The sequence below is a fragment of the Saccopteryx bilineata genome, chromosome 2 (assembly GCF_036850765.1).
Source record: "Saccopteryx bilineata isolate mSacBil1 chromosome 2, mSacBil1_pri_phased_curated, whole genome shotgun sequence".
NCBI classification, from domain to species: domain Eukaryota; kingdom Metazoa; phylum Chordata; class Mammalia; order Chiroptera; family Emballonuridae; genus Saccopteryx; species Saccopteryx bilineata.
Genome location: NC_089491.1, coordinates 32,539,814 through 32,562,468, shown reverse-complemented (window position 1 = coordinate 32,562,468; position 22,655 = coordinate 32,539,814). Strand labels below are relative to the sequence as shown.

General features: G+C 39.8%; 1 protein-coding gene across 1 annotated transcript in view; it reads left to right on the top strand.

Annotated features, from left to right (window-relative positions):
* Positions 1–22,655, top strand: part of TMEFF1 (transmembrane protein with EGF like and two follistatin like domains 1) — a 96,220-nt gene that overhangs the window by 61,025 nt on the left and 12,540 nt on the right. The window contains exons 6-8 of the mRNA XM_066256637.1: positions 5,351–5,499; positions 7,482–7,547; positions 18,636–18,759. Coding sequence (XP_066112734.1) covers positions 5,351–5,499; positions 7,482–7,547; positions 18,636–18,759 — 339 coding nt within the window. The remainder of the gene's footprint in view (positions 1–5,350; positions 5,500–7,481; positions 7,548–18,635; positions 18,760–22,655) is intronic.

Sequence of the window (22,655 nt, the reverse complement as noted above, 5' to 3'; positions counted from 1 at the left end):
AGATTTCAGGTGCACATTTCGTCAGTACATCATCTGTTTATTGCATTGTTATGTTGGCGTTTTAGCTGGAAAATTTAGTTTACTTAAATATATTATAAATACTGGTGTATTCTGCTTTTTTTTCTTATTTTGTAATTTGATCTTGCCTTTCCTGTCTCTTCTTTCATGTATTTCACTTTTTTTGTTTTAAAAAACTTTAACCCCACAGAGCATTATTGATGTTGTCTGAGATAGTATTTTGTTAAACATTACCACGTAGGTATACTTCTGTTCTTCATTTGCATTTACATGCCAGGTTTCCCTTATAGGATCATTTTCTGCTACCTTTAGAATTTCTTTTATTGACAGCAGGTGACAAACTTAAGTTTTTACTTCTTCCAAATTTTTTTATTTTACCCTCATTCCTGAAGGATTCTCTTTATATGAGATTCTATTTTATCAGGACATTGTAGGTATTATTTCCCTGTCTTTTGAGTATAAGTAAAAATCTGGCTTTCCCATTGCTTTTGAAGACACTTGCCCTTCTTATGCTTGCTTCTTGATGGTAATCTTTCTCTTTTTTCTGGCTGCTTTTAAAATAAGTCTTTTTTGTTGTTACAGAATTTCATTGTGATATTTTAGTGTCTAGATTCTTTTTGAATAATCCTGTTTGGAATGTATTAGGCTTCTTGTATATTTACACTATGTTTTTATAGTTTTGGAAAGTTTGATGAGCAGTTGTTGAGCATATTTACGTTGCCTCATTCAGATTTCTTTCTATTAGGTCTTGTGACGCCATTGTCCATGCCCCTATTTAAAAAAAAATTGAATTATATTGAATTATTGGGGTGACACTGGTTAACATAAATATACAGGTTTTGAGTGTTCAATTCTTTTTTTTTTAAACTATTTATTCATTTTAGAGAGGAAAGAGAGAGAGAAGGGGGCAGAGGAGCAGGAAACATCAACTCCCACATGTGTCCTGACCAGGCAAACCCAGGGTTTTGAACCGGTGACCTCAGCATTCCAGGTTGACGCTTTATCCACTGCGCCACCACAGCTCAGGCTTGAGCATTCAATTCTACAACACATCTCTGTACACGGTTTTGTGTTTTACTCCTCCTCCTCCCAGTCAAGTCTTCGTCCGTGACCATTTATCCCGCACGCCCTCCTCCACCTCGCCTCCTTCCTTCCCGGCAGTCACCGCACTGTTGTTGTACGTGTCCATGCCTCCTCATCTTCCCTGGGTCCTGTCTCTGACTCTCTGCTGTGGTCTGGGTGATTTTCTCTGACCTAACAGTTCACTCATTCACCTTTAGATTTTCTAATCTGCTATGAAATCTGACCGCTGCATTTTTTTTTCTACTAATACATTATTTATTATATGTTCTGTTTGGGTCTTTTAAAATCAGCTTGCTCTGCTTATGGTGTTTAATTCCTTGTTTGTTGTGGATATGTGAGTGTGTCTGGGCTGCGTTTTTCTCTGAACTGTCTTTTGGAAAGTGCCTGGAGTCTGAGATAATCAAGTAGGGTTTCTCCAGAGGAGATTGCTTTGCTTCTGTCAATTGCTTAGGGCCCCTTGTGCTCCTTGACTCTTAAAATAAATTCTGGTTTTGAGGTTTTTTAGAACACCCAAGTAGTATTTTAAGTTGTAATTTCCCATGTGAGAGCTGGCTTGTGGTTTCGAATTCTCTGGGGAGATGCTTTTTTTCTTCCCTTTCTTCACCGCCTTGGCTCAGGGCAGCACTTTTTCTCCCCTTGAACCAGTCCCCTTAGGATATGGAAACTGATTTCTAGCTTACCCATGTGCAGTGGATTGTAGCTGTTTGAGGTGCGATCTTTCTCGGCTCTTCAGACTCCCCGCCTTGGGTAGGTCAGCATTCTTTGACTTCTATTCCCAGAGGCTGCAAAGCCAAAAATGTTAGTAATTGAAAATACTAACTGGTCAATACCTTCAAGCTGAAAATCAGCCTCAGCATGCTCATTTGACCTTTCTCTGTTTTTGTCTTCATTTAGCTTTTGTCTTGCATATTTCTTGCTTTCTTGCCAACCTATGAATGTATTTAAGAGACTGTTTAAAAATATTTTACCCAGTGTTTTTTAATGTTTTTCCACAGGAGAGTTAGTCCAGAGTCCTAGTCCACCATGGGTCTCTGCATGTTTTTATTTTTATCATCCATGCCTTGGACTCCCTTGGCCTTCTCTATAAGGCAGTCTTGCAGTCTCAGTGTTCAGTGGGCACTCAGTTATATACAGTGGTACCTTGAGATACGAGTTTAATTTGTTCTGTAACTGAGCTTGTAAGTCAGTCAACTCGTATATCAAACAAATTTCTCCCATTTAAAATAACTGAAATAGATTTAATCTGTTCCAGCTCCATGGAACATCCCAAACCATGCTAAATTATAAAAAAAGACGTTTTTAATTAAGAAACACACATGTATAGTGTACTTTACCAATGCATAACAAAATATATGAAATAAAAGAAAAAAGTTATTTAGTACTGTATTCTTACCTTGGAGACAGATGAATGCAGCTAACGGAGGTGAATGGAGGAGGAGGGGGGAGGGAGGAAGGGATGCAGGCACTGGAGACCCGTAAACTAAAACTGCACTTTCTTAACACTAAATGAAACTAAAACTGCATTTTCTTTACTTTAAACAAAACTAAAACTGCACTTTCTTTACTTAAAATGAAACCACAAAAACTTAATTGTAAAAAAAATGCACTTTCTTAACTTTAAACTTAACCTAAGCTTAACATTACATATTTTTCACATAATCATCACCTGTTTTTGCCTTTTTGGCTGCAGTTTCGGCACTTTCACTTATAGGACTTTTGAATAAAAATCAATCCAAAGATGTTTGCTTTTGCCTGCCTTTTAAAATGTTACGGAAATGTGACAAGTGTCATTAAAAAGTGCTGAAGCACGACCAATTGAAACTTTTTCTGGGTGTTTCTTTTCAATGAAACTTGAAAGCTTCTCCCACATTGCCAGCGTGTCTTTAATTTCACTTGTAGAAATCACTTCCTCCGACTCTACCTCCTCCTCACTACTAATCTCTTGCAGAAGCTCTGTATGTTGCATCATCTGTAGCTCCTTCAACTCCTCAGTTGAGAGTTCCTCCTCATGTTCCTCAATGAGCTCATTTATGTCACCCTCATCTACCTCCAGACCCATCGACTTTCCGAGGGACACAATCTCCTCCAGCGCTTCTACCTCGGCCTCGGTCTCTGGTTTAAATCCTTCAAAGTCCCTGTCTGCCACAACATCAGGCCATAACTTTTTCCATGCCGAGTTCAAGGTTCTTCTTGTAACCTCTTGCCATGCCAAGTCAATAATGCGTAAACATATCACTATGTTGTAGTGATCTTTCCAAAACTCTTGAAGGGTTAGAATTGTATTCTCAGTCACCTCAAAGCAGCGGTGGAACAAGTGCTTTGTGTAAAGCTTTTTAAAGTTGGAAATGACCTGCTGATCCATAGGTTGCACGATTGAAGTCCTGTTGGGTGGGAGGTAGAGGACTTTCATGAATTTGAACTCATTGAGAATGTCATCTTCAAGACCAGGTCGGTGGGCTGGAGCATTTTCAAGGATTAGTAATGCTTTCATCGGGAGTTTATTTTCTTGAAGATATTTCTTCACTGCAGGACCAAAGATGAGATTTACCCATTCAGTAAAAAACTGCCGCATAACCCATGCCCTAGCATTGGCGCGCCACATAACTTGCAGTTTTTCTTTAGGAATCTTGTGAGTCTTAAAGGCTCGAGGATTTTCCTAATGATACACTAGCATTGGCTTTACTGTACAGTCACCGCTAGCATTTGTATACAATGCAAGGGTCATGATGGTCCTTTATGGCCTGGCAGCTTCTTCTCTGCTGTGATGAAAGTCCTCCAGGGCATTTTTTTCCAAAACAATCCTTTTACATACATCACAGTTGAACATTTGTTGGGAGATGTAGCCTTCCTTTGAGATGAGCACAGCAAAACATGCAATGTACTCCTCAGCTGCCTTAACGTCAGCACTCGCAGCTTCACCATGCCTTCACCACCGAGGGGATGCCAGATCTCTTCTTGAAATTTTCAAACCAGCCATGACTTGCCTTAAACGTATCTTCTGCTGCCTGTTTTGAGGTTGATGGTTCTTTTTTCTTTAAGTCACCATAAATAATATGTGGCTTTTTGCATATTACAGTCTCCATCACTGTATCTCCTGCCAGCTCTTTCTCTTTTCACCCACACCAGCAGAAGCTTCTCCATTTCTTCATGGATGTTTGGCCTTAATTGGGACAGAATTGTAGTTCCTTTTGCTGGATTTGCACTTTTGATGGCATTCTTTTGTTTAGGATGGTGCAAATTGTAGATGTATTGCAGTCGTACAGCCTTGCCCGTTCAATCACTCGTATACCATGCTCATGTTTTTCTATTATTTTTTGCTTTACGTCTATCGATATCATTCTCTTCTTCTTCTCACCACTGTCCTTTACTCTCACTTTCTTCAGCCCAATGATAGCACACAAAAAAGTTAGTAAAAAATGCAAAAATGATGCAAGAACGAGTACACCGCATGAGATTTGACTTGATTCTGTGGGTAACATGTGAGAAAGAACAAGATGCTGGTGTTGTGTTGCCGATATTGGATCTGTGAGCCAATGCGCCAACTAGTGGCAGCTTCCCGAATCACGACTCATATCTTGGAATTTTGCTCGGATCTCAAACAAAACTACAGACTGAGTCACAGCTCGTATCTTTAAAAAATGTTGATCTGCTCGTATCTCAAGGTACCACTGTACATAGCTGTACAACTTTTAAGGACTTCCATTTTGTATGTTTTATATCTACTGTTATTTATTTTGTCTATTTTTCTCAATTATTTGGTGAGGTAGTATACTATTATTACTTCCTTTTCTACGGACCAGTAAACTAAGAGGTAGAGGAAGAATCTGGACACAAATCCGGTAATCAGTTGGGCTGGGATTTAGATCCATGACTTCTGACTCATAATTCTGGGTCCTTTTCAGTATACCATGTTGCTTTTTAAGGAATGTTGTTGACATTTGACACCTCCTGATTATTGTATCCAGATAGGAAAATTCTAGAGAAACCACTGGATTAATAATACAGTATATGGATGAAATTATCTGTAAATTCTTACCTGAAAGAAACTGTTACCTGAGCATTCACTTTGCTTAGACTTGATAAGTCTTAGATAGACTTAAATATGTTGAGTGACTTAAAATATGTTGAGTGACTTAAAATATGTTGAGTTCTGCTACAAAAGGCAGGAAAAAAGAATTTCTCTTTGTAGTTGTAGCATTGAGAAACACACTTGTTTTAAAATATGGGTAATTTTTGTTTTTTCCTACAGGTGTGTATGTAATATAGATTGCAGTGGATACAGTTTTAATCCTGTGTGTGCTTCTGATGGGAGTTCATATAACAATCCCTGTTTTGTTCGAGAAGCATCCTGTATAAAGCAAGAACAGATTGATATAAGGCATCTTGGTCATTGCACAGGTAAAATTCCTTCTACTTACCCAGAGTCCTGTCTTTAATATTTCATGTCTGTAATCTTATTTGTACATTTGGTAGTGTTCCAAATTTATAAAATTAGAAATCTTTGATGCTTTATTTTCTGTTATTAGATTTTAGAATTTCTTTGTTCTGTTATTATTTTAGATATTTTAAAATTTATTTTCATTGTCTCAAGGCACTAGCCATATGATTTAGTTTTGAAGCTGACCTTATCATGGATTTCTAGATACATTTTAGTTCTTAAATTTGTAATGATTATAGCTGTTTAAGAATTAGTCAGTTTGCCTGACCTATGGTGATGCAGTGGATAAGGCATTGACCTGGAATGCTGAGGTTGCTGGTTCAAAACCCTGGGCTTGCCTGGTCAAGGCACATAGAGGAGCAACTACTACGAGTTGATGCTTTTGGCTCCTACCCTACTTTCTCTCCCTCGAAAATCAAGAAATAAAATCTTAAAATTTATAAAAAAAGAATTAGTCAACTTACTTTAATTATAGAAAAATTATAAAGTTTGCTGTATAGTTCTTCATCTTTTTCTCTAGAGTATAATAGTTCACTTTGTCTCCACACTCTCACTACTGTTTTTGCACTGTTAGAGCTTTGGGTGTGAAGTTACAGAATGTAAGAAAAAATTACCTTAGTTAAAAAGTCTTTTTTTTTTAATCCCTCTTGCTTTTTGTTATAATTTAGAAGCCATGATTCCAACTCAGAATGAGTGTTTGTTTTGCACCCTTACTAGAAATATTCAGGCACTAAAGGCAGAGGTTTTCAAATCTTCTTTCCTCAGTGATATGCACGTGAGCTAGCACATTGTATTATTTCCTCGTAACTGAGGGCCAGGCCCGTTCTCAGTGACTAGGGTTGTACACTGTTCTTGCTTACGAGGTCCTCTCCCTATTTTGGACTTACTAAAGGGATATATTTTTATCTGAGCTACGTGGGGAAAGTTTTAAGTCAAACTTTGGTACTTTATATTGGCAAGAAATTATTTGTGAAATAGTACACAGCTCTTTGCAACACTCTGGTCTAAGCTACCAACCAAGTAATACCTAAGAAACTCACCCGAGGAGTTCTAGGTGGGGGTCGGATTATGGGCATGGTAGAGGAAACTATTTGCTGATAGGTAGACAGTCCATGTAGCTTTGATCTTGAGACTGTAGCATGGTTTGTTTGTCTTTCATGGGCGGCATTTAGAGCCTAGGTTGAAAGAGGAGCTTAGAGAAAGAATATATATACATTTTTTTTTCGGAGGAACTGGAGCATTGTTGAATGGTACTACCTGGAATTTCAAATTTGGAGCAGTTGGCTAAGATTAAGAATTTTGTTGATTCAAATTCACGCAGATTTAGAATCCTTTGGAGTGGTTGGTCCCTAACTTTTATTTTGGTCCCCTGTGTAATTTTTCCATCCATACCTCACCATATCTTCCCTTCCCTCCCCCCTGTGTGTGTGTGTGGGGGAGCTGTAGCTGTGCTTCCCAGCAGGTATTTATTCATTTCAGTCTTGCCAGTCTAAATACAATTCTCCAGTCAGGGGTTGTTTTTATAGACAGTTGTCTGATAACACAGCTGAGGTTTCATGTTTATCTTAATCTGATGTGTTTCCAGGGAAACCGTGGTAGAAGGTAAATTTTGAGACCATTGTCCCTTGGAGAAAGGATTAATCCTTTCTCTTCAGGGTATGCGTTATTTTAGTGTGCACAAGGAAGACGTTTTAAGGCGATGGCATGTGAGATGAAGTCTAAATGAAATTAGACTTCATCATGCAGAGCACGTTTATATCTGGAAGGCCCTGAGGCTGAAGGTAGAAATGGCACAGTAGATCAAGAGAATGGTAGAAAATGTGAGCAGGATAGTGGACAGAGTTGACGAAGACCTGGAGGAGCATGTGGAATATTTGGGAGTTTTCATGCTGTGACTGAAACATTGTACGTATCTTAATTTGAAAACTGTTTTCTCTTATAGACACAGATGACACTAGTTTGTTGGGAAAGAAAGATGATGGACTACAGTATCGACCAGATGTGAAAGGTACTGAATCATGATTTTTTTAAATTTTGGCCAGTTATTGAAATGTGGTCACTAGCAGTCCTTAGTAGATCTATTTCTATTATAATGACCTTTCCCACTTTGCTCTCTGTAGCAGTGTACATTATATAGTGATTAGTACTAATACTATGAACCGAAATAGCTAAAGTGCTTCTCAGTTTACAGAATGCTCTATGCTTCTTTAAATTGAAATTTTTATTGAGATAATTGTAGACTCCCTTGCAGTTGTAGGAAATTGTGTAGAACGATCCCTCATATTTGCTTTTTATATCCTCTTTACTTCTGTAGAACCCACTATTAACGCTTGCCCTCTGAGCACAGGCCTTTCAGCCCTGTTCCCTCTGCCTGGAACTCTTCTTTGCCTGATTTTTCATTTCAGGCTCACCTTAAAAGTCATTTCCTTTTGGGAAATATTCCTTGACCCTTAAATCTAGATTAGCTACCTCTCTTACAAACTCCTCGATGCCGGCACTTAATCTCATTTTAATGCCTATTTTACTCATCGTTTCCCCCTTTAGGCCATGAGTTCAGTGAGGACAGGAGACTGTCTCTTTCGTGTTCCCTTTCGTATTCCTAACACTCAGTAGAATGTCTAACACATGTGTAGGCATTGTGTACTTCTCTAAGAATGGATGTAGCTCAAAGCAGCTATAGGGTTTTTTTGTATAATCTTATGTGTTGTAAAGGTCCAAGCAGAGGTTGGGTTCTAGGTCCCCTGACCTCCGGTGTGGTGCTCTTTCACTTCTCATTTTCATATTCATTCTTTCGTTTGGTTCTTACAGCTACTCTCAGGAAAGGACCGATGGGAATATTGAGGCTGAATGAGGTTCTAGCTAGAGGACCAAAGCAGGTCTAGGTCTTGGAGCTCCTAGACCGGGACTTCTGTATAGTTGCTCTTCTACATGCATCTTTTATTCATTTGTTTAATTATACTAATGCACCATTTCTTACATGTGTGATCCATTCTTTATGCCTACTTTTAAAAAAAATTTGTAAAATGCGAATAGTAACAGTGCCTGTCTCAGGAGTTTCATAAAAACGATATGAGGTAATATATGTCAGGTGTTTCTAACAGTACTCACAAGTGCTTAATAAATGGTGGCTGTTCTTATCATTGAATAATTTATTTTTTCTCACTTGAATCATACTGAACCTGAATCAGTTAATATTATCCCATGAGCCCGATATATCAGTTTCTCATTTTGATACAAAATGTGGTATTTATTTATTTTTATTTATTTATTTTCCCCCCAGAACTTTTATTAAACATTTTGGCCATTTTTCAACAATCTGGGCCAGGATTATTATAAAACTTAACTGTTTTCTTTTGGTTGGGCTGTGTGCTACTCATGGGGTCACCCTTTCTGACCTGCATCATTTTGCATTCTACAATTAAATACTTCTCTTGGAGAAATTTTCTTGTCACTCTGGGTAACCTTTGTTCTGTCTGTACAAAATGCTGTATTTAAAATAGGAAATCTCCTGTATTTCCATATGAGACATGATAGATCAGTCCAGTTTTATACTTTATACTGATAGTGCATGACCGTAATAGGAAAGCTATTTTTCAGTAGGTTGAGGCTCATACTTACGGCAATTTGGAGAGTTGTATCTGCTCAAAATACTTGTCTGCCTTTGATAAGTCACAGGGATAGTTTAGTGCCGAGGTCACGTTTGAGATACTGAAAATTTTTTTACATTTAAGAATTGATCTGTAAGTCAAATGAAATGATAGTAATCAGTAGATAAAATTTATAATCTGCCTACTTTATACTCGTCATTTTACCAGATGTTCTTGGTGGATCGAAAGATATTTAATATATGAACATCTGTCTTTAAAGAGCTTGTGATGTAATAAGAAATGATAACCAATTCTAACAAAGTAGAAATTGGTTATCATCATGAACATAATGCAGCTCAAAAATAAAAAGGGGATTCATAAAAGAAAGATAGTGAGAATCTGAGAAACTTTGTGAAAGAGGTGGAAGTTGAGCTGAACCTTGAAGGATGATTAGGATTTGAGCAGAGGTCTAAAGAGTACCCCAGGAGGATGGATGAGCACGAAGAGAGGTGTGGGTGCTAACAGGGTAGGACGTATTAGAGAATGGTGAGGAATCCTTTTTGTCTGCAGAGTAGGGGGTTGAGGAGGTAGAAGTAGAAGGCAAGATGAGGAAGATAACCCGGGGCCAGATTATGAAGTGTTTCTCAGGAGTTTCTATCGAGTTATAAAGGCAAGATCCAAATCATGGTGGTTAAGAAATGTTCCAGTAGTGAGGAATAGAGTCAAAAGGCTACTCTACTTTGTGTTTTACTTCATTTGCTTTTATTTTTTTTGTTCTCACAAGCGTTCATAGGAGGCCTTCAGTAACTATGGGTGTCCTCTCAGTGTACAACCAAGACTAAGCGCATAGGCAGGGATCGAGGGATGGAGGCTACAAAGTGAGAGCAGGGACGCAGCGTCAGCGAGCAGCTGGAAAAGTTGTAAGGCAGTGCCCAGCTCAGCAGGAAGGACTCCGAAGCCGAGCTCCTGGGGCAGAGTGCTCGTGAGAGGGGGCGCTCGGGTGTTCAGCATGGTGGCCGAGTCAGTGCTTTTCCCCGGCTGTTGGAAAACCATGGGTAACGATCGAAATTGCAGTGTTAGAAGCTTTTCCGTAGATGTTGAAGGCATAATGGATATGATGGTTGAGCATGAGGTGTGTGGGAGGTGGGTATGTGACATTTAAAAACCTGATTATAGAAAATTTCAAACATAGAAAAACAGAATACTGTAATGGACCCTTATGCACTCACCTCCATCAGGTAATCAGTGTTGTCATTCTTGTTTTGCCTTTCTACTCCCGTCTGCTTGGTTGTCGCTTATTGTACGGTGTTTTTTGAGATATAATTGACATACAACTGAAACGCACAAATGTTAGCTATCAGTTTTGACAAGTGGATACACCCATGTGCACTACACCTCAGCACAATCTATATTATTTCCACTTACCCAGGAAGTTCCTTTGTGGCATATGACATTTTAATGAGGCCACTTTTTATCAAAAGATTTTTTCATACAGCCTAAATAAATAACACAATTTTATTACCAAGACAGTCTTGCTTCCTTCCTGGGCTTTACCTCACCCCAGCCCTCAAAGCATCTATGATCTCTTTCTCGTAATAGTCTCTACTTCTGGCCAGTGATACCAGAGATACTGAAGTATTCCATTGCTTGGTGACTGTTTTTTATATATTTTAATGCAGTTATTATTTTTTAAAATTTCCATTGATGGGAAAGAGAGAGAGAGAGAGAGAGAGAGAGAGAGAAGCTTCAGGTTGTTCCATTTAGTTGTGTACCCATTGATTGCTTCTCATACGTGCCCTGACTAGGGATGGACAACGCTTTATCCACTGCACCACCTGGACAGGGCTTAATACTTCTGATATGCCCTTTTAAAAATGGTCTTGAAAACTTTTGCCTCATCAAAAGGTCAGACTGAGCCAGTTGCTAAAATCACTGAAGGAAGTCTGAGGATGTGTGTGTGGGGCATGGTGGAGAGTCACGATGAGGGTGGTTGGGACGTGCAGGTGGACAGCACAGACCCTTAAGAAGGAAGGTTGTTGAAGGGGAGAGTGGAATGCTAACCTGTGGGTGGCAGGTTGTAAGACAGCAGGGGAAGGTATAAGGGAAGGTGTTGAAGGAAGTCCTGCCATCTTGATGTATCACGAAGCTGAAAGGAAGACTTTCTAAGGGAATAGCTGAAGGGATGGATGAATGTGTTCTCTTTAGAAAAGGTGTTTCACTGGGCAGAGTGGACAGTTAGGAAAAGATTGGTGTGGAAAACAGTGGATTTAGGACTGTGAGAGTGGGAAGGGTTGGAGGTAGGTAGGAGTTTTTACTTGTGTAGAAAGTTCTTTCATGGGGTCTAAAAAGACTGGGGGTTAGGGAAGGATATATGGAGGGATATGTTCGTGATGATGAATCTTGGGGTGTAGGGTAGTTTAGGGGAAGAAAGAAAGAGTATATTGAGTGCTTTAATTGGGGATTTGTAGAAGAAATGAGCCCTAGACTTGCTGATACAGTATTGATGTAGTTGTTGTGGTTTCAGCAGTTGACCTCCAAAATGCTTGTCTTGGTTATTAATACAACTCCTCATGTTTTATTCGGGTTGTACACTGATGGACCCGGACAGATAACCAGTGGAACATGCCTTTGCAGATAAACCATCTGGTGCTGGGTTTTTTTTTTATAACATCATCACCTAGAACCATACTCGCTTTTGTATTTGAAAACATTGCCACTGGTGGTGGATTTGTTTCTGGGTAGAAGGAAGTTCTGGGTGACCAAGTGCACTTTGTGTGCTGCAGACACACGGAACACTGTTCAGAGACCAGCAGTTGCAGCTGTTACTCCTGGAGCCTGTCACCACTTGCCTGAGGGCATTGTTTAGACTGGACCATTCTCTGCCCAGTTCTTGCTGTGTGAGGCTTTGTGTCTGCCCAGGCTTTCTGACATCTTTAAAGCCTTTTTATCTTTCATTTTTTGAAGTTTTTAATGTACTTGGCTTAGAGAGCAGGTGCTTGGACAGTCTGCTTCTGTCCATTCCCGACACGCCTCCTAGGGGAGCTTGGAGAAGTACACAGTGCGAAGGTTGAGAGTGCGTGCTCAGGAGTCAGGCTTGGTCCACACCTAAAGGCTGTGTGGCCTGATTTCTCTGAGCCTCAGTCATCACATCTATAAGGTGGGGGCAGCGATATCTACAGCTTAAGATTTCTCTGAATATTAGATGCTGTGTCATTGAATTTCTTATTGGTGTTTTTACAGTGATGGTTAATACTTTCGTTTTCTAGTTTTCTTGTTGGTAAGCTGGCTGTGCTCAAAGGTCTTCCTATCTGTAGCATGTTTAATATGATTCATGAGAAACATCAATAGGATGTTCACCCATTCAACAGTTATCAGTTGAATACCCTATTATGTACCAGGGGCTTCCACATATTTGTGTTGTTTTATCCTCGTCAGCCACGTTATCCTCACTGTACAGATGAAAAAGCTGAAACTAGGAGATTCTGTGGTTCGTGTAGAACGGCCAGGCAAGGATGTCTGACTCTGAACCTTGGTGCTCTTTCTCTGGGATCACAACTATTCTAGAATTCTGTTCTGCTCCCCTTGCTTTCTTTCTTAATTTCCTTCTGAATAGTTCATCTACCTCTCAGCGAGCACCTTGGCAAAATTTGTTCTCTATCCTTCATCTTTCTTTAAGCACCAGTTTCGTATATTCATTTTCCTTGTGGGTCTTTGTACTTAACATTTGTTTGTACCTCCACTGCCTGAAATTCCAGGGACTACCAGAACATAATAGGTGCTTAATAAATGCCTTTTGGATGACTGAAGGTCTAAATTTGAATTCAGCCTACTACATTCTCTCGACTGAACCTTCTGTCATTAGGCTCACATTTCGAGTTTGTTTTTTATTTTCCAATCTTTAAATTTGTGATGAAATGTGCATAACAGCATTCACCATCTTAACCATTTTTAAGTGTACAGCTCAGTGGTTTTAAATACATTCATGATGTTGTACAGCTGTCACCACCGCCCGTCTCTAGGACTCTTCGTCTTGTAAAATTGGGATGATAGCCGTTAAATAATAACTCCCACTCCCTCCCCCCACTCCCCTCAGCCCCTGCAGCCACCATTCTGGTTTCTTTGTCTCTATGATTTTGACTGCTCTAAGTACCATATGTAAGTGGAATCATACAGAGTTTGTCTGTGACTGGCTTATTTCAATTAACGTGAGGTCTCCAGGGTTCATCCATGGTGTGACATACGTCAGAATTTCCCTCCTTTTTCAGGTTGAATAATATTCCCTTGTATATACCACATTTTGTTTACCCATTTACCCATTCATCCACTGATGGATGCTTGGGATCCTGCCAGGTTTTAGCTGTTGTGAACGATGCTGCTATGAATGTGGGCTTATAGCTATCTCTTCAAGACCCTGCTTTCAAGTCTTTTGGACGTGCACCTGGGAGTGGAATTGCCGGATCAGATGGTAATGCTGTTTTTTTGAGGAACCACCATACTGTTTTCTACAGTGGTTGTACCATTAGACATTCTCACCAGCAGTGCACAGGGCTCCAATTTCTTCATATCCTCAGCAACACTTGCTTTTTTCTGGGTTTTGTATAGAAGTCATCCTTATGAATGTAAGGTGCTGTCTTGTAGTTTTGATTTGCATTTCCCTAATTAATGATGTGGAAAATCTTCTCATGTGTTTATTGACCATTTGTATATCTTCTTTGGAGTAGAGTCATTTGTGTAATTAATTCTATGTTAAGAGCATCTTTAATAAACCGGGCAGTTCTGTTCTACTAAATGCTTCAATGTACTGGGGGTTAGTGATAGTTGTATCAAACTATCTAAAGCAGCGGTTCTCAACCTATGGGTCGTGACCCTGGTGGGGGTCGAACGACCAAAACACAGGGGTCGCCTAAAGCCATCGGAAAATACACAGGTTGAGAACCGCTGATCTAAAGGATTGGACTGAGAAGTTTGACCTTAAGAAAAATAATTGGTGGGCAGTGGTTTAGAGGGTGAATAGACATGGGAGAAATCTACACAAGTTAAAGGAAAAGAGACTTCATTTAGCATAAGGAAAACTTGATAATGTTGGAATTAACTGCATTGAGTTTCTAACCTCTGGAAGTATTCAGGTAGAAACAAGTTTTTGGGGTTATTAACTAAAGGAATTCCTTCATCAGACCAGAGGGCCTCCAAGGACCCTTCCAGATCTGAGTTATTGAGTTCATTTACTTTCCAGAACATCTTTAAGCCATATTTGTTTTTCTGCATCTCTAATGCCCGTTCCTACTCCTGAGCCCTAGCTTAGCTTTCCATTGTCACAAGTTTGGATTATGTAGTAACCTCCCAATAGGTCACCTGGTCTTTCTAGTTCTTGTGCCCCTTTATCTTGCATGCTGGTATCCAATTAATTTTTCAACTTTTTTGAGTCTTTGTATGCTGTTAAGTTCACCTGTTATGGATGATGCTTTATCCTCTGTACCACCACAGGTCGGGCCAGTTCACGCATGTGAAGTGAGCAATTCAATGTGTTTTTGGTATATTTAGAGTTGTATAAGCATCATCATAATCTAATTTTTTTTATTCAGTGAGAGAGGGGAGGCACAGACAGACTCCTGCATGTGCCCTGAGTGAGATCCACCTGTCAAGACCACTAGGGGGTGATGCTCTAAGTACCTGATGCTCTTCTTAGCACCTGAGGCAGAAGCCATGGAGCCATCCCCAGCGCCAGGGGCCAACTTTCTCTAATCGAGCCATGGCTGCAGAGAAGGAGAGACAGAGAGAGACAAAGAGAGAGAGAAGTGAGAGAGGGAGGGATGGAGAAGCAGATGGGCACTTCTGTGTGCCCTGACTGGGAATCGAACCCAGGTCGACCACACACTGGGCGGACGCTCTACCACTGAGCCAACTGGCCAGGGCCGTTATAATCTTTACACCTATTAGCAGCCACTCTCCCTTTCCCCTGACCACCAGCCCTGGGCAACCACTCTCAATTCACTTCTTATGTAAAGCATGGCTTTGATTTTGTTGCTTTTTATCTACAAGTCCTTTAGTGTCTTCTTTGTATGATTAAGAAAACATTTCTTACCTGGAGTTTAATGTTTTTCCATAATCCGATTTCACCTTATTTTTCTAATTTTGACTTATACCCTTCCCCAGTCTGAATTTACAGGTCTTTGTAGGTTCATCTACTACTTGTTCTCGAGAATGTTGTGTGTGTTCTACCTTCCCTTTAGTTTCCACTGTTCCTCTTTATCTATGTTTTGAGACCTAAGTCCTACCCTCTCTGCGAATGCTTTCCCGAGTAATGTCGCGTATTATTAGTTTCCTTTGTGTTTACCCTTCTTGGCACCTAATATTGTAAAACCTTTTGGCATATAATTATAAACTCCATGTGGGATTATTTCCCACGTATTGTTCAGCTTTTTGTTTGTTGATTTCCTAAATTGATTATGAGCTTTTTCAGGGAAGGGACCATGTGTACTTTTAAAAGTATCTTCTGTAGTTTAGCTGAGCATATGTCTATGCACAGAAATAGCATGTGGGTATAATGGGATGAGCAGTGTTGGTATTGAGCAGAATGCTGAATTTTGATTCTGTGACAGCCACAGACTTCAAAGTCTTTTTTGACGTGTCCAGGTTTTATACGGCTTCTCTTTGTCTAGAGCTTGATGCCATATTCTTTTATTAATTCATTCAGTAAATGCTGTTGTGCCATACTTTGTCTATCAATTTCTCAAAACCCTATTCTTAAATTAGTTAGCTTTTTCTCATTGCTGTCATGTTGCTGAATTCTGATAGCTTTCAGCTTCAGCATTATTCTTGAAAATTTCTGCTGCTTGTAGGACTTTCTTATGGTAGATTAGTACATTACCACAGTTTCTATGGACCTATCCAATCCTGTTGTTGTACACCTTACAGGGTTTCATTATGATAGGTTGGTACCTAACCTCAGTCTCTATAGTCCCACTATTATGTACTTCCTTGTGTGCCACGCCACGAAAGTACCGCGTTCTGAGGAGTTGGCGGGGTGATGGGTGCTATGGGAGGCAGTGCTTTCCCCCCGAAGTCACTTACAGCTTGATATTAAATGTAGAATAGCACTTTTTAGTCTTAAACCGGAGCATGAAAAGTACTGCATTGTAAGTGTTAGGAGTTACACAGCAATGAGTCACACAGATGTCTAGATTTTCAGAGGGGCTCACACTCTGATGGTAGAGACTGATTTAAAAAACCCAAACAGTTATCTGACAGTATCCTGAGTGTTTGTTGTAGCAGACGAGCAGGTGCTCAGGATTTCAGCAGCTTGAAAGGGGGCTTCATGTCTTTGGTCACAGCAGAAGTACAGTTTGGGAGCTGGAGGACACCTTGTAGGTCCTTTGAGGACAGGATATGCCTTTACTATTTTTCTGTCTGTAGCACCTAGCAGAGTGCATGACATATGGAACATGATGAGTAAATGATGAATGGATAAGCCATCTATTCTGTGCTGGCCAGTGGGGTAGCTGTGGCTATTGAGTACCTGGAGTGTGGCTAGCAGGAACTGAGTATGAGGTGCTTACTGGGTTTTGATGACTTAAGAAAAAAGAGTGGAAAATACCACAGTTTTACAAGAACTATTGATTAAGTGTTGAAATGATATTTATTTGATATACTGGGTTAAATATATGATTAAAATTAATGCACCTATTTTTACTTTTTAAAAATATGGCTACTAGGAGATAAAAATTACATTGCGTCTCATATTCCACTTCTGTTGGACGGTGCCGATCGCATTAACTCCATCAGAGAGGAGTGCTGTGACTGAGGTCACAAAATAGCAGAGATAGCTTCAAAATTCAGGATTTACATGTTGTACTTGAATTCTAGTCGAGTTCTTTTTCTAGGCATAGCTTAGTACAATGTAAACACAGAAAATTTGAGGTTAAAAGGCATTCATTTGGTCTTGTTAGGGGTGATGTGACCTCTCTGCTTCAGTTATCCTATCATCGAGCTTTAATAGTCTTTAAATTTTTTTCCTCTTATGTGTAAATTTCGATCTTCAGAAAAATCTGTCTGAATTGTTTGTTCTCAGTTTTTTCAGCCGTTGGCACCTCTCTTCCCACTTTTCTCTTTGCTCTTCCCCTTTTCATACACATTCCCGTATCTACACACAGCCTCCTGTTTTATTCCTTTTGTCTTTTTGTTTCCATTAACATTCTTCAAATCTTGTTAGCACCCTTGTTTGTATTTGGGGGAGATGAGCCTCTGCTGTTACACGAGGTGCTAACTGGTTGTGTTAGTGTCTCGTGGGTGCATTAATCATCTCACTCAGTCCTCTCACGACTGCACGATGTTAGGTCCTAGTATGATCTTGATTTTACAGTTATGAAATGTCAGGCTTAGAGAGAGTAGTATGCTTCAGGCCACACAGCTAATGATATGCAGAATCTGGAAGCTGGAACTGTCTGTAGAAACTGTAGGAACCCCGGGAAATTTTCTTACATGTTGACAGACCTGTATGCATTGGGGAACTCTGGGTCCATAGAGTTGAAGATTAAATGTATATGCTGGAAAAATGTACAAAAATCCATTCCAAAATGTGTGGCTTTATTGAATTAGTGTGCGCAAGTAAGTATATAAGAGAGAGAGAGAGAGAGAGAGAGAGAGAGAGAGAGAATAGAGAGAGAGGGATAGAGAGAGCATAAATTAATGGATATAATTAATTTTGAAGATTGGGTCCTTATGTCTTTATTCTGCTTTTTTTTATTTTTCCTTCCTGACCTTACTCCCTTTTCTGACAGTGGAATTACTCACTACATTTCCATTTTCTTTGCTTCAACTCAGTTCAGTTCAAATCAGTATACCTAATTCTGAACAGATGTTCATCACCATGTTTACAATAGTCTTATTAGGATAGAGGCATCCCAGGTGATTAAATATTGTTTTCTCCATATTATTTGAATTTTTTACATTAACATTTACTAAAAAAACTATATAAAAAGAATAGTAAAACTATTTTCATTTGGTAAAAAATCAGTGTACTCCTTAGTGTTCATTCTAAAAATAAACCTTTCACTCTAAATTTCAGAATTCCATAACTTACTCTCTGCTATTCCAGTGTTCTTTGGCCTCAATTTCATAGCCCCCAGGTAAATGACTACAATAAGTTGATTCCCCAGAAGTCAATGCTATATACAGCATCTCTCTGTCACAGAGGTGAGCTTTCTTGCAGAAGTCACATTTATTTCTTTAACAAAGCCATTATTTTGGGCATAGTAGATTGCTTCTAAATAACAGTAGCTCATAGTGGTCACATCCTGCAAATGTTTTCAAACACTTTGAGTCTAAACAGTCTACCTGCTGTGTTTGGGGCAGTATGGGACCTTGATTCTTATCCAGCCCCTATTTGATACATTTCCCTTCCCGATTACCCAGTGAAGGGTGAATTTATTTGTTGTCTCAGAACCCTTGAGAAGTCTGTATTACTCAATATGCTTTTCACTATTTATTGACCTGGTTTATGTTCTTTTAAGATGCTAGTGATCAAAGAGAAGATGTTTATATGGGAAACCACATGCCTTGCCCTGAAAACCTCAATGGTTACTGCATCCATGGAAAGTGTGAATTCATCTATGCTACTCAGAAGGCTTCTTGTAGGTGAGTTGGCATTTCCTGCAAGGTCAGTGATGAGGAGTGTTTTCCATCACTGGTCACTGCTCTATAGAAGACAGTGAAATGGGTATGAACTTACTAAAAAGGACTGTTTATTTGCAGTAGAGATATAAAAAAACATTAGGATCATTTCAAACATAATTGGCAGATGATAGGAAAAAACAATATTGTATTAGGATTTTGAGATTTAATATTTTAAATATAATGTTATATATATTTTAATATAGAAGTAAATATTTCATGTTTCAACACTATTTTGGTTTTTAGGTAATCTGTCATATAAGGTGCTTGAGGGACTAAAAAATGTGTTAGGAACAGAGAACCTGTAACTCAGAATATATACTAAAATAGATTTCTAAAAATAATGGGACGAAGAGGTAGAGCCAGGTGTGATGTGAGAGATGGAAACAGAAGGGGTGTAAACCTGTCTGATTCCGGGGAGCTTATGCAACTTGTTCAAGGTCAGCAGCAAGTTAGAAATAGAGTTGGGACAAAAACAGAACTCTGATTTCCTGATACCCAACCTGTGTCTGTACTTCTTGCTGTTCTCTGTCTGTCTACCAGTGGCACTTCCTGCTGCTTGCTGCCTTTCGCGCTCGCCCTCTCCCTCAGGTTGGTCTCGTTAGCCAGGTGTGCTCCCATCAGCCAGGGGAGATGCTAGTATTTTGTGCATGTCTGCCTCCCGAAGTCTGGCCAGAATCCTTTTCCTTTCTTTGTAAAAACATCAAAAACCATGGAGAAACACTATACTGTCTTTTGTTCTAGCAGCCTGCAAGCCAGTGAGTCTTTCTCTCCAAGAAGAAAAGAGGCCCTTTGAAATCAGGTCTCTTTGTTTCTCTGCTCCTCTAGTTCCCTTCTGATCTTCATTTTCCTCCTCTCTTCCTACTTTAAAAAAACAAAAAACCTATAAATGGTTAAATAATTTTTTGTTAGGCTTTTGGCCTTTTCTTGATTGAAACTTCTTGTCTGGCCCTTGGCTGGTTGGCACAGGGGTAGAGTATCAGCCTGGTGTGTGGATGTCCCAGGTTCGATTCCCGGTCAGGGCACACAGGAGAAGTGACCTTCTGCTTCTTCACCCTCCTCCTCCTCCTCCTCCTCCTCCTCCTCCTCCTTCCTCCTCCTCCTTCCTCCTCCATCTTCTTCTTTCTTTCTCTCTCTCTCCCTTCTCTCTCTCTCTCTTCTCTCTCTCTTCCTCTCCTGCAGCCATGGCTCGATTGGTTTGAGTGCATCAGCCCCAGGTGCTGAGGATGGTTCCATGGAGCCTCTATGTCAGGTGCTAAAACGAGCTCGGTTGCGAGCATGGCCCCAGATGGGCAGAACATCAGCCCCAGACAGATGTTGCCAGGTGGATCCTGGTTGGGGCGCATGCAGGAGTCTGTCTCTCTATCTCCCCTCCTCTCACTTGGAAAAGAAGATAAAAAAAGAACTTGTCTTTGAAGGAGCTAGCTCCCCCAAACCCACAGCTGTGCAGAAGAAAAACAATTAATTAAAACATTAAGATATAATTGATACATAACATTATGTGTAAGTCAGTTTTAAAATCATGCAGTTTTAAACTATATTATAGGGCCACGATAATCAAAACAGCATGGTATTGGCAAAAAAATAGACACTCAGACCAATGGAACAGAATAGAAAGCCCAGAAATAAAACCACATATATATGGTCAAATAATCTTTGATAAAGGGGCCAACAACACACAATGGAGAAAAGAAAGCCTCTTCAACAAATGGTGTTGGGAAAACTGGAAAGCCACATGCAAAAGAATGAAACTCGACTACAGCCTGTCCCCGTGTACTAAAATTAATTCAAAATGGATCAAAGACCTAAATATAAGACCTGAAACAATAAAGTACATAGAAGAAGACATAGGTACTAAAATCATGGACCTGGGTTTTAAAGAACATTTTATGAACTTGACTCCAATGGCAAGAGAAGTGAAGGCAAAGATAAATGAATGGGACTACATCAGAATTAAAAGTTTTTGCTCAGCAAGAGAAACTGATATCAAAATAAACAGACAGCCAACTATATGGGAACTGATATTTTCAAACGACAGCTCAGATAAGGGCCTAATATCCAAAATTTACAAAGAACTCATAAAACTCAACAACAAACAAACAAACAATCCAATAAAAAAATGGGAAGAGGACATGAACAGACACTTCTCCCAGGAAGAGATACAAATGGCCAACAGATATATGAAAAGATGCTCAGCTTCATTAGTTATTAGAGAAATGCAAATCAAAACTACAATGAGATACCACCTCACTCCTGTTAGATTAGCTATTATCAACAAGATGGGTAATAGCAAATGTTGGAGAGGCTGTGGAGAAAAAGGAACCCTCATTCACTGTTGGTGGGACTGTAAAGTAGTACAACCATTATGGAGGAAAGTATGGTGGTTCCTCAAAAAACTGCAAATAGAACTACCTTATGACCCAGCAATCCCTCTACTGGGTATATACCCCAAAACCTCAGAAACATTGATACGTGAAGACACATGTAGCCCCATGTTCATTGCAGCACTGTTCACAGTGGCCAAGACATGGAAACAACCAAAAAGCCCTTCAATAGAAGACTGGATAAAGAAGATGTGGCACATATACACTATGGAATACTACTCAGCCATAAGAAATGATGACATCAGATCATTTACAGCAAAATGGTGGGATCTTGATAACATTATAAGGAGTGAAATAAGCAAATCAGAAAAAAACAAGAACTACATGATTCCATACATTGGTGGAACATAAAAATGAGACTAAGAGACATGGACAAGAGTGTGGTGGTTACCAAGGGTGGGGGGGGAGGGAGGACATGGGAGGGAGGGAGGGAGAGAGTTAGGGGGAGGGGGAGGGGCACAGAACTAGATAGAGGGTGACGGAGGACAATCTGACTTTGGGCGAGGGGTTTGCAACATAATTTGATGACCAAAAAAAAAAAAAAAAAATCATGCAGTGGTTTCCTCATTTGTCTTACAGTGGCATACATATTTTGATAGAAGTTCAGATCATCCTCTTAACAGGGGGCATCTTTCAAAATACTCAAGTGAGGGATGAGAGAAGGTGATGTCCTTTTTAGTAAAGTGATACCAGCTTATTTCATAGGCTTTAAGTATTTGACAGGAAGACGATTCAATGGGATAGTGGTCAAGTTTTAGAGTGCCCAGTTACTGACTATACCCTGTGGAAGTTACTTAACATTTATAAGCCTTGTTTTCCTCACTTCTAAAATTATAGTAATAGTGGCGCCTATCTCTTAGTGTTGTTCAACATTTAAAAAAAATTTAATTTATTGATTTTAGAGAGAAAGGAAGGGACAGACAGACAGAAACATTGATCTGTTCCTATATGTCTCCTGAATAGGAGTTGAACCAGCAACCTCTGCACATCAGGTGATGCTCTGACCAGCTTAGCTATTTAGCCAGGGCAGTGTTGTTAAAATTAAATGTCAAATGATTAGTATAATACCTAGTACACACTATATATTTAATACATAGCAATTAATGTTATTAGGCTGAAAGTGCTGTTCGGTTAGGGGCTATTTTCCTAACCACTCTTCCCAGTGCCCAGCATAGAAGCTATCCCAGCAGCTTCTCAGTAAGTAATTTTTGAATGACATAATGATGATCAACTTTTACCTTTTCTCTAGACCAGAGAAAATTCTTTTTTTTTTTTTGCATTTTTCCGAAGCTGGAAACGGGGAGAGACAGACAGACTCCCGCATGCGTCCCACCGGGATCCACCTGGCATACCCACCAGGGGGCGATGCCCTGCTCCTCCGGCCGAGACCAGAGCCACTCCAGCACCTGGGGCAGAGGCCAAGGAGCCATCCCCAGCGCCCGGGCCATCCCCGCTCCAATGGAGCCCCCGCTGGAG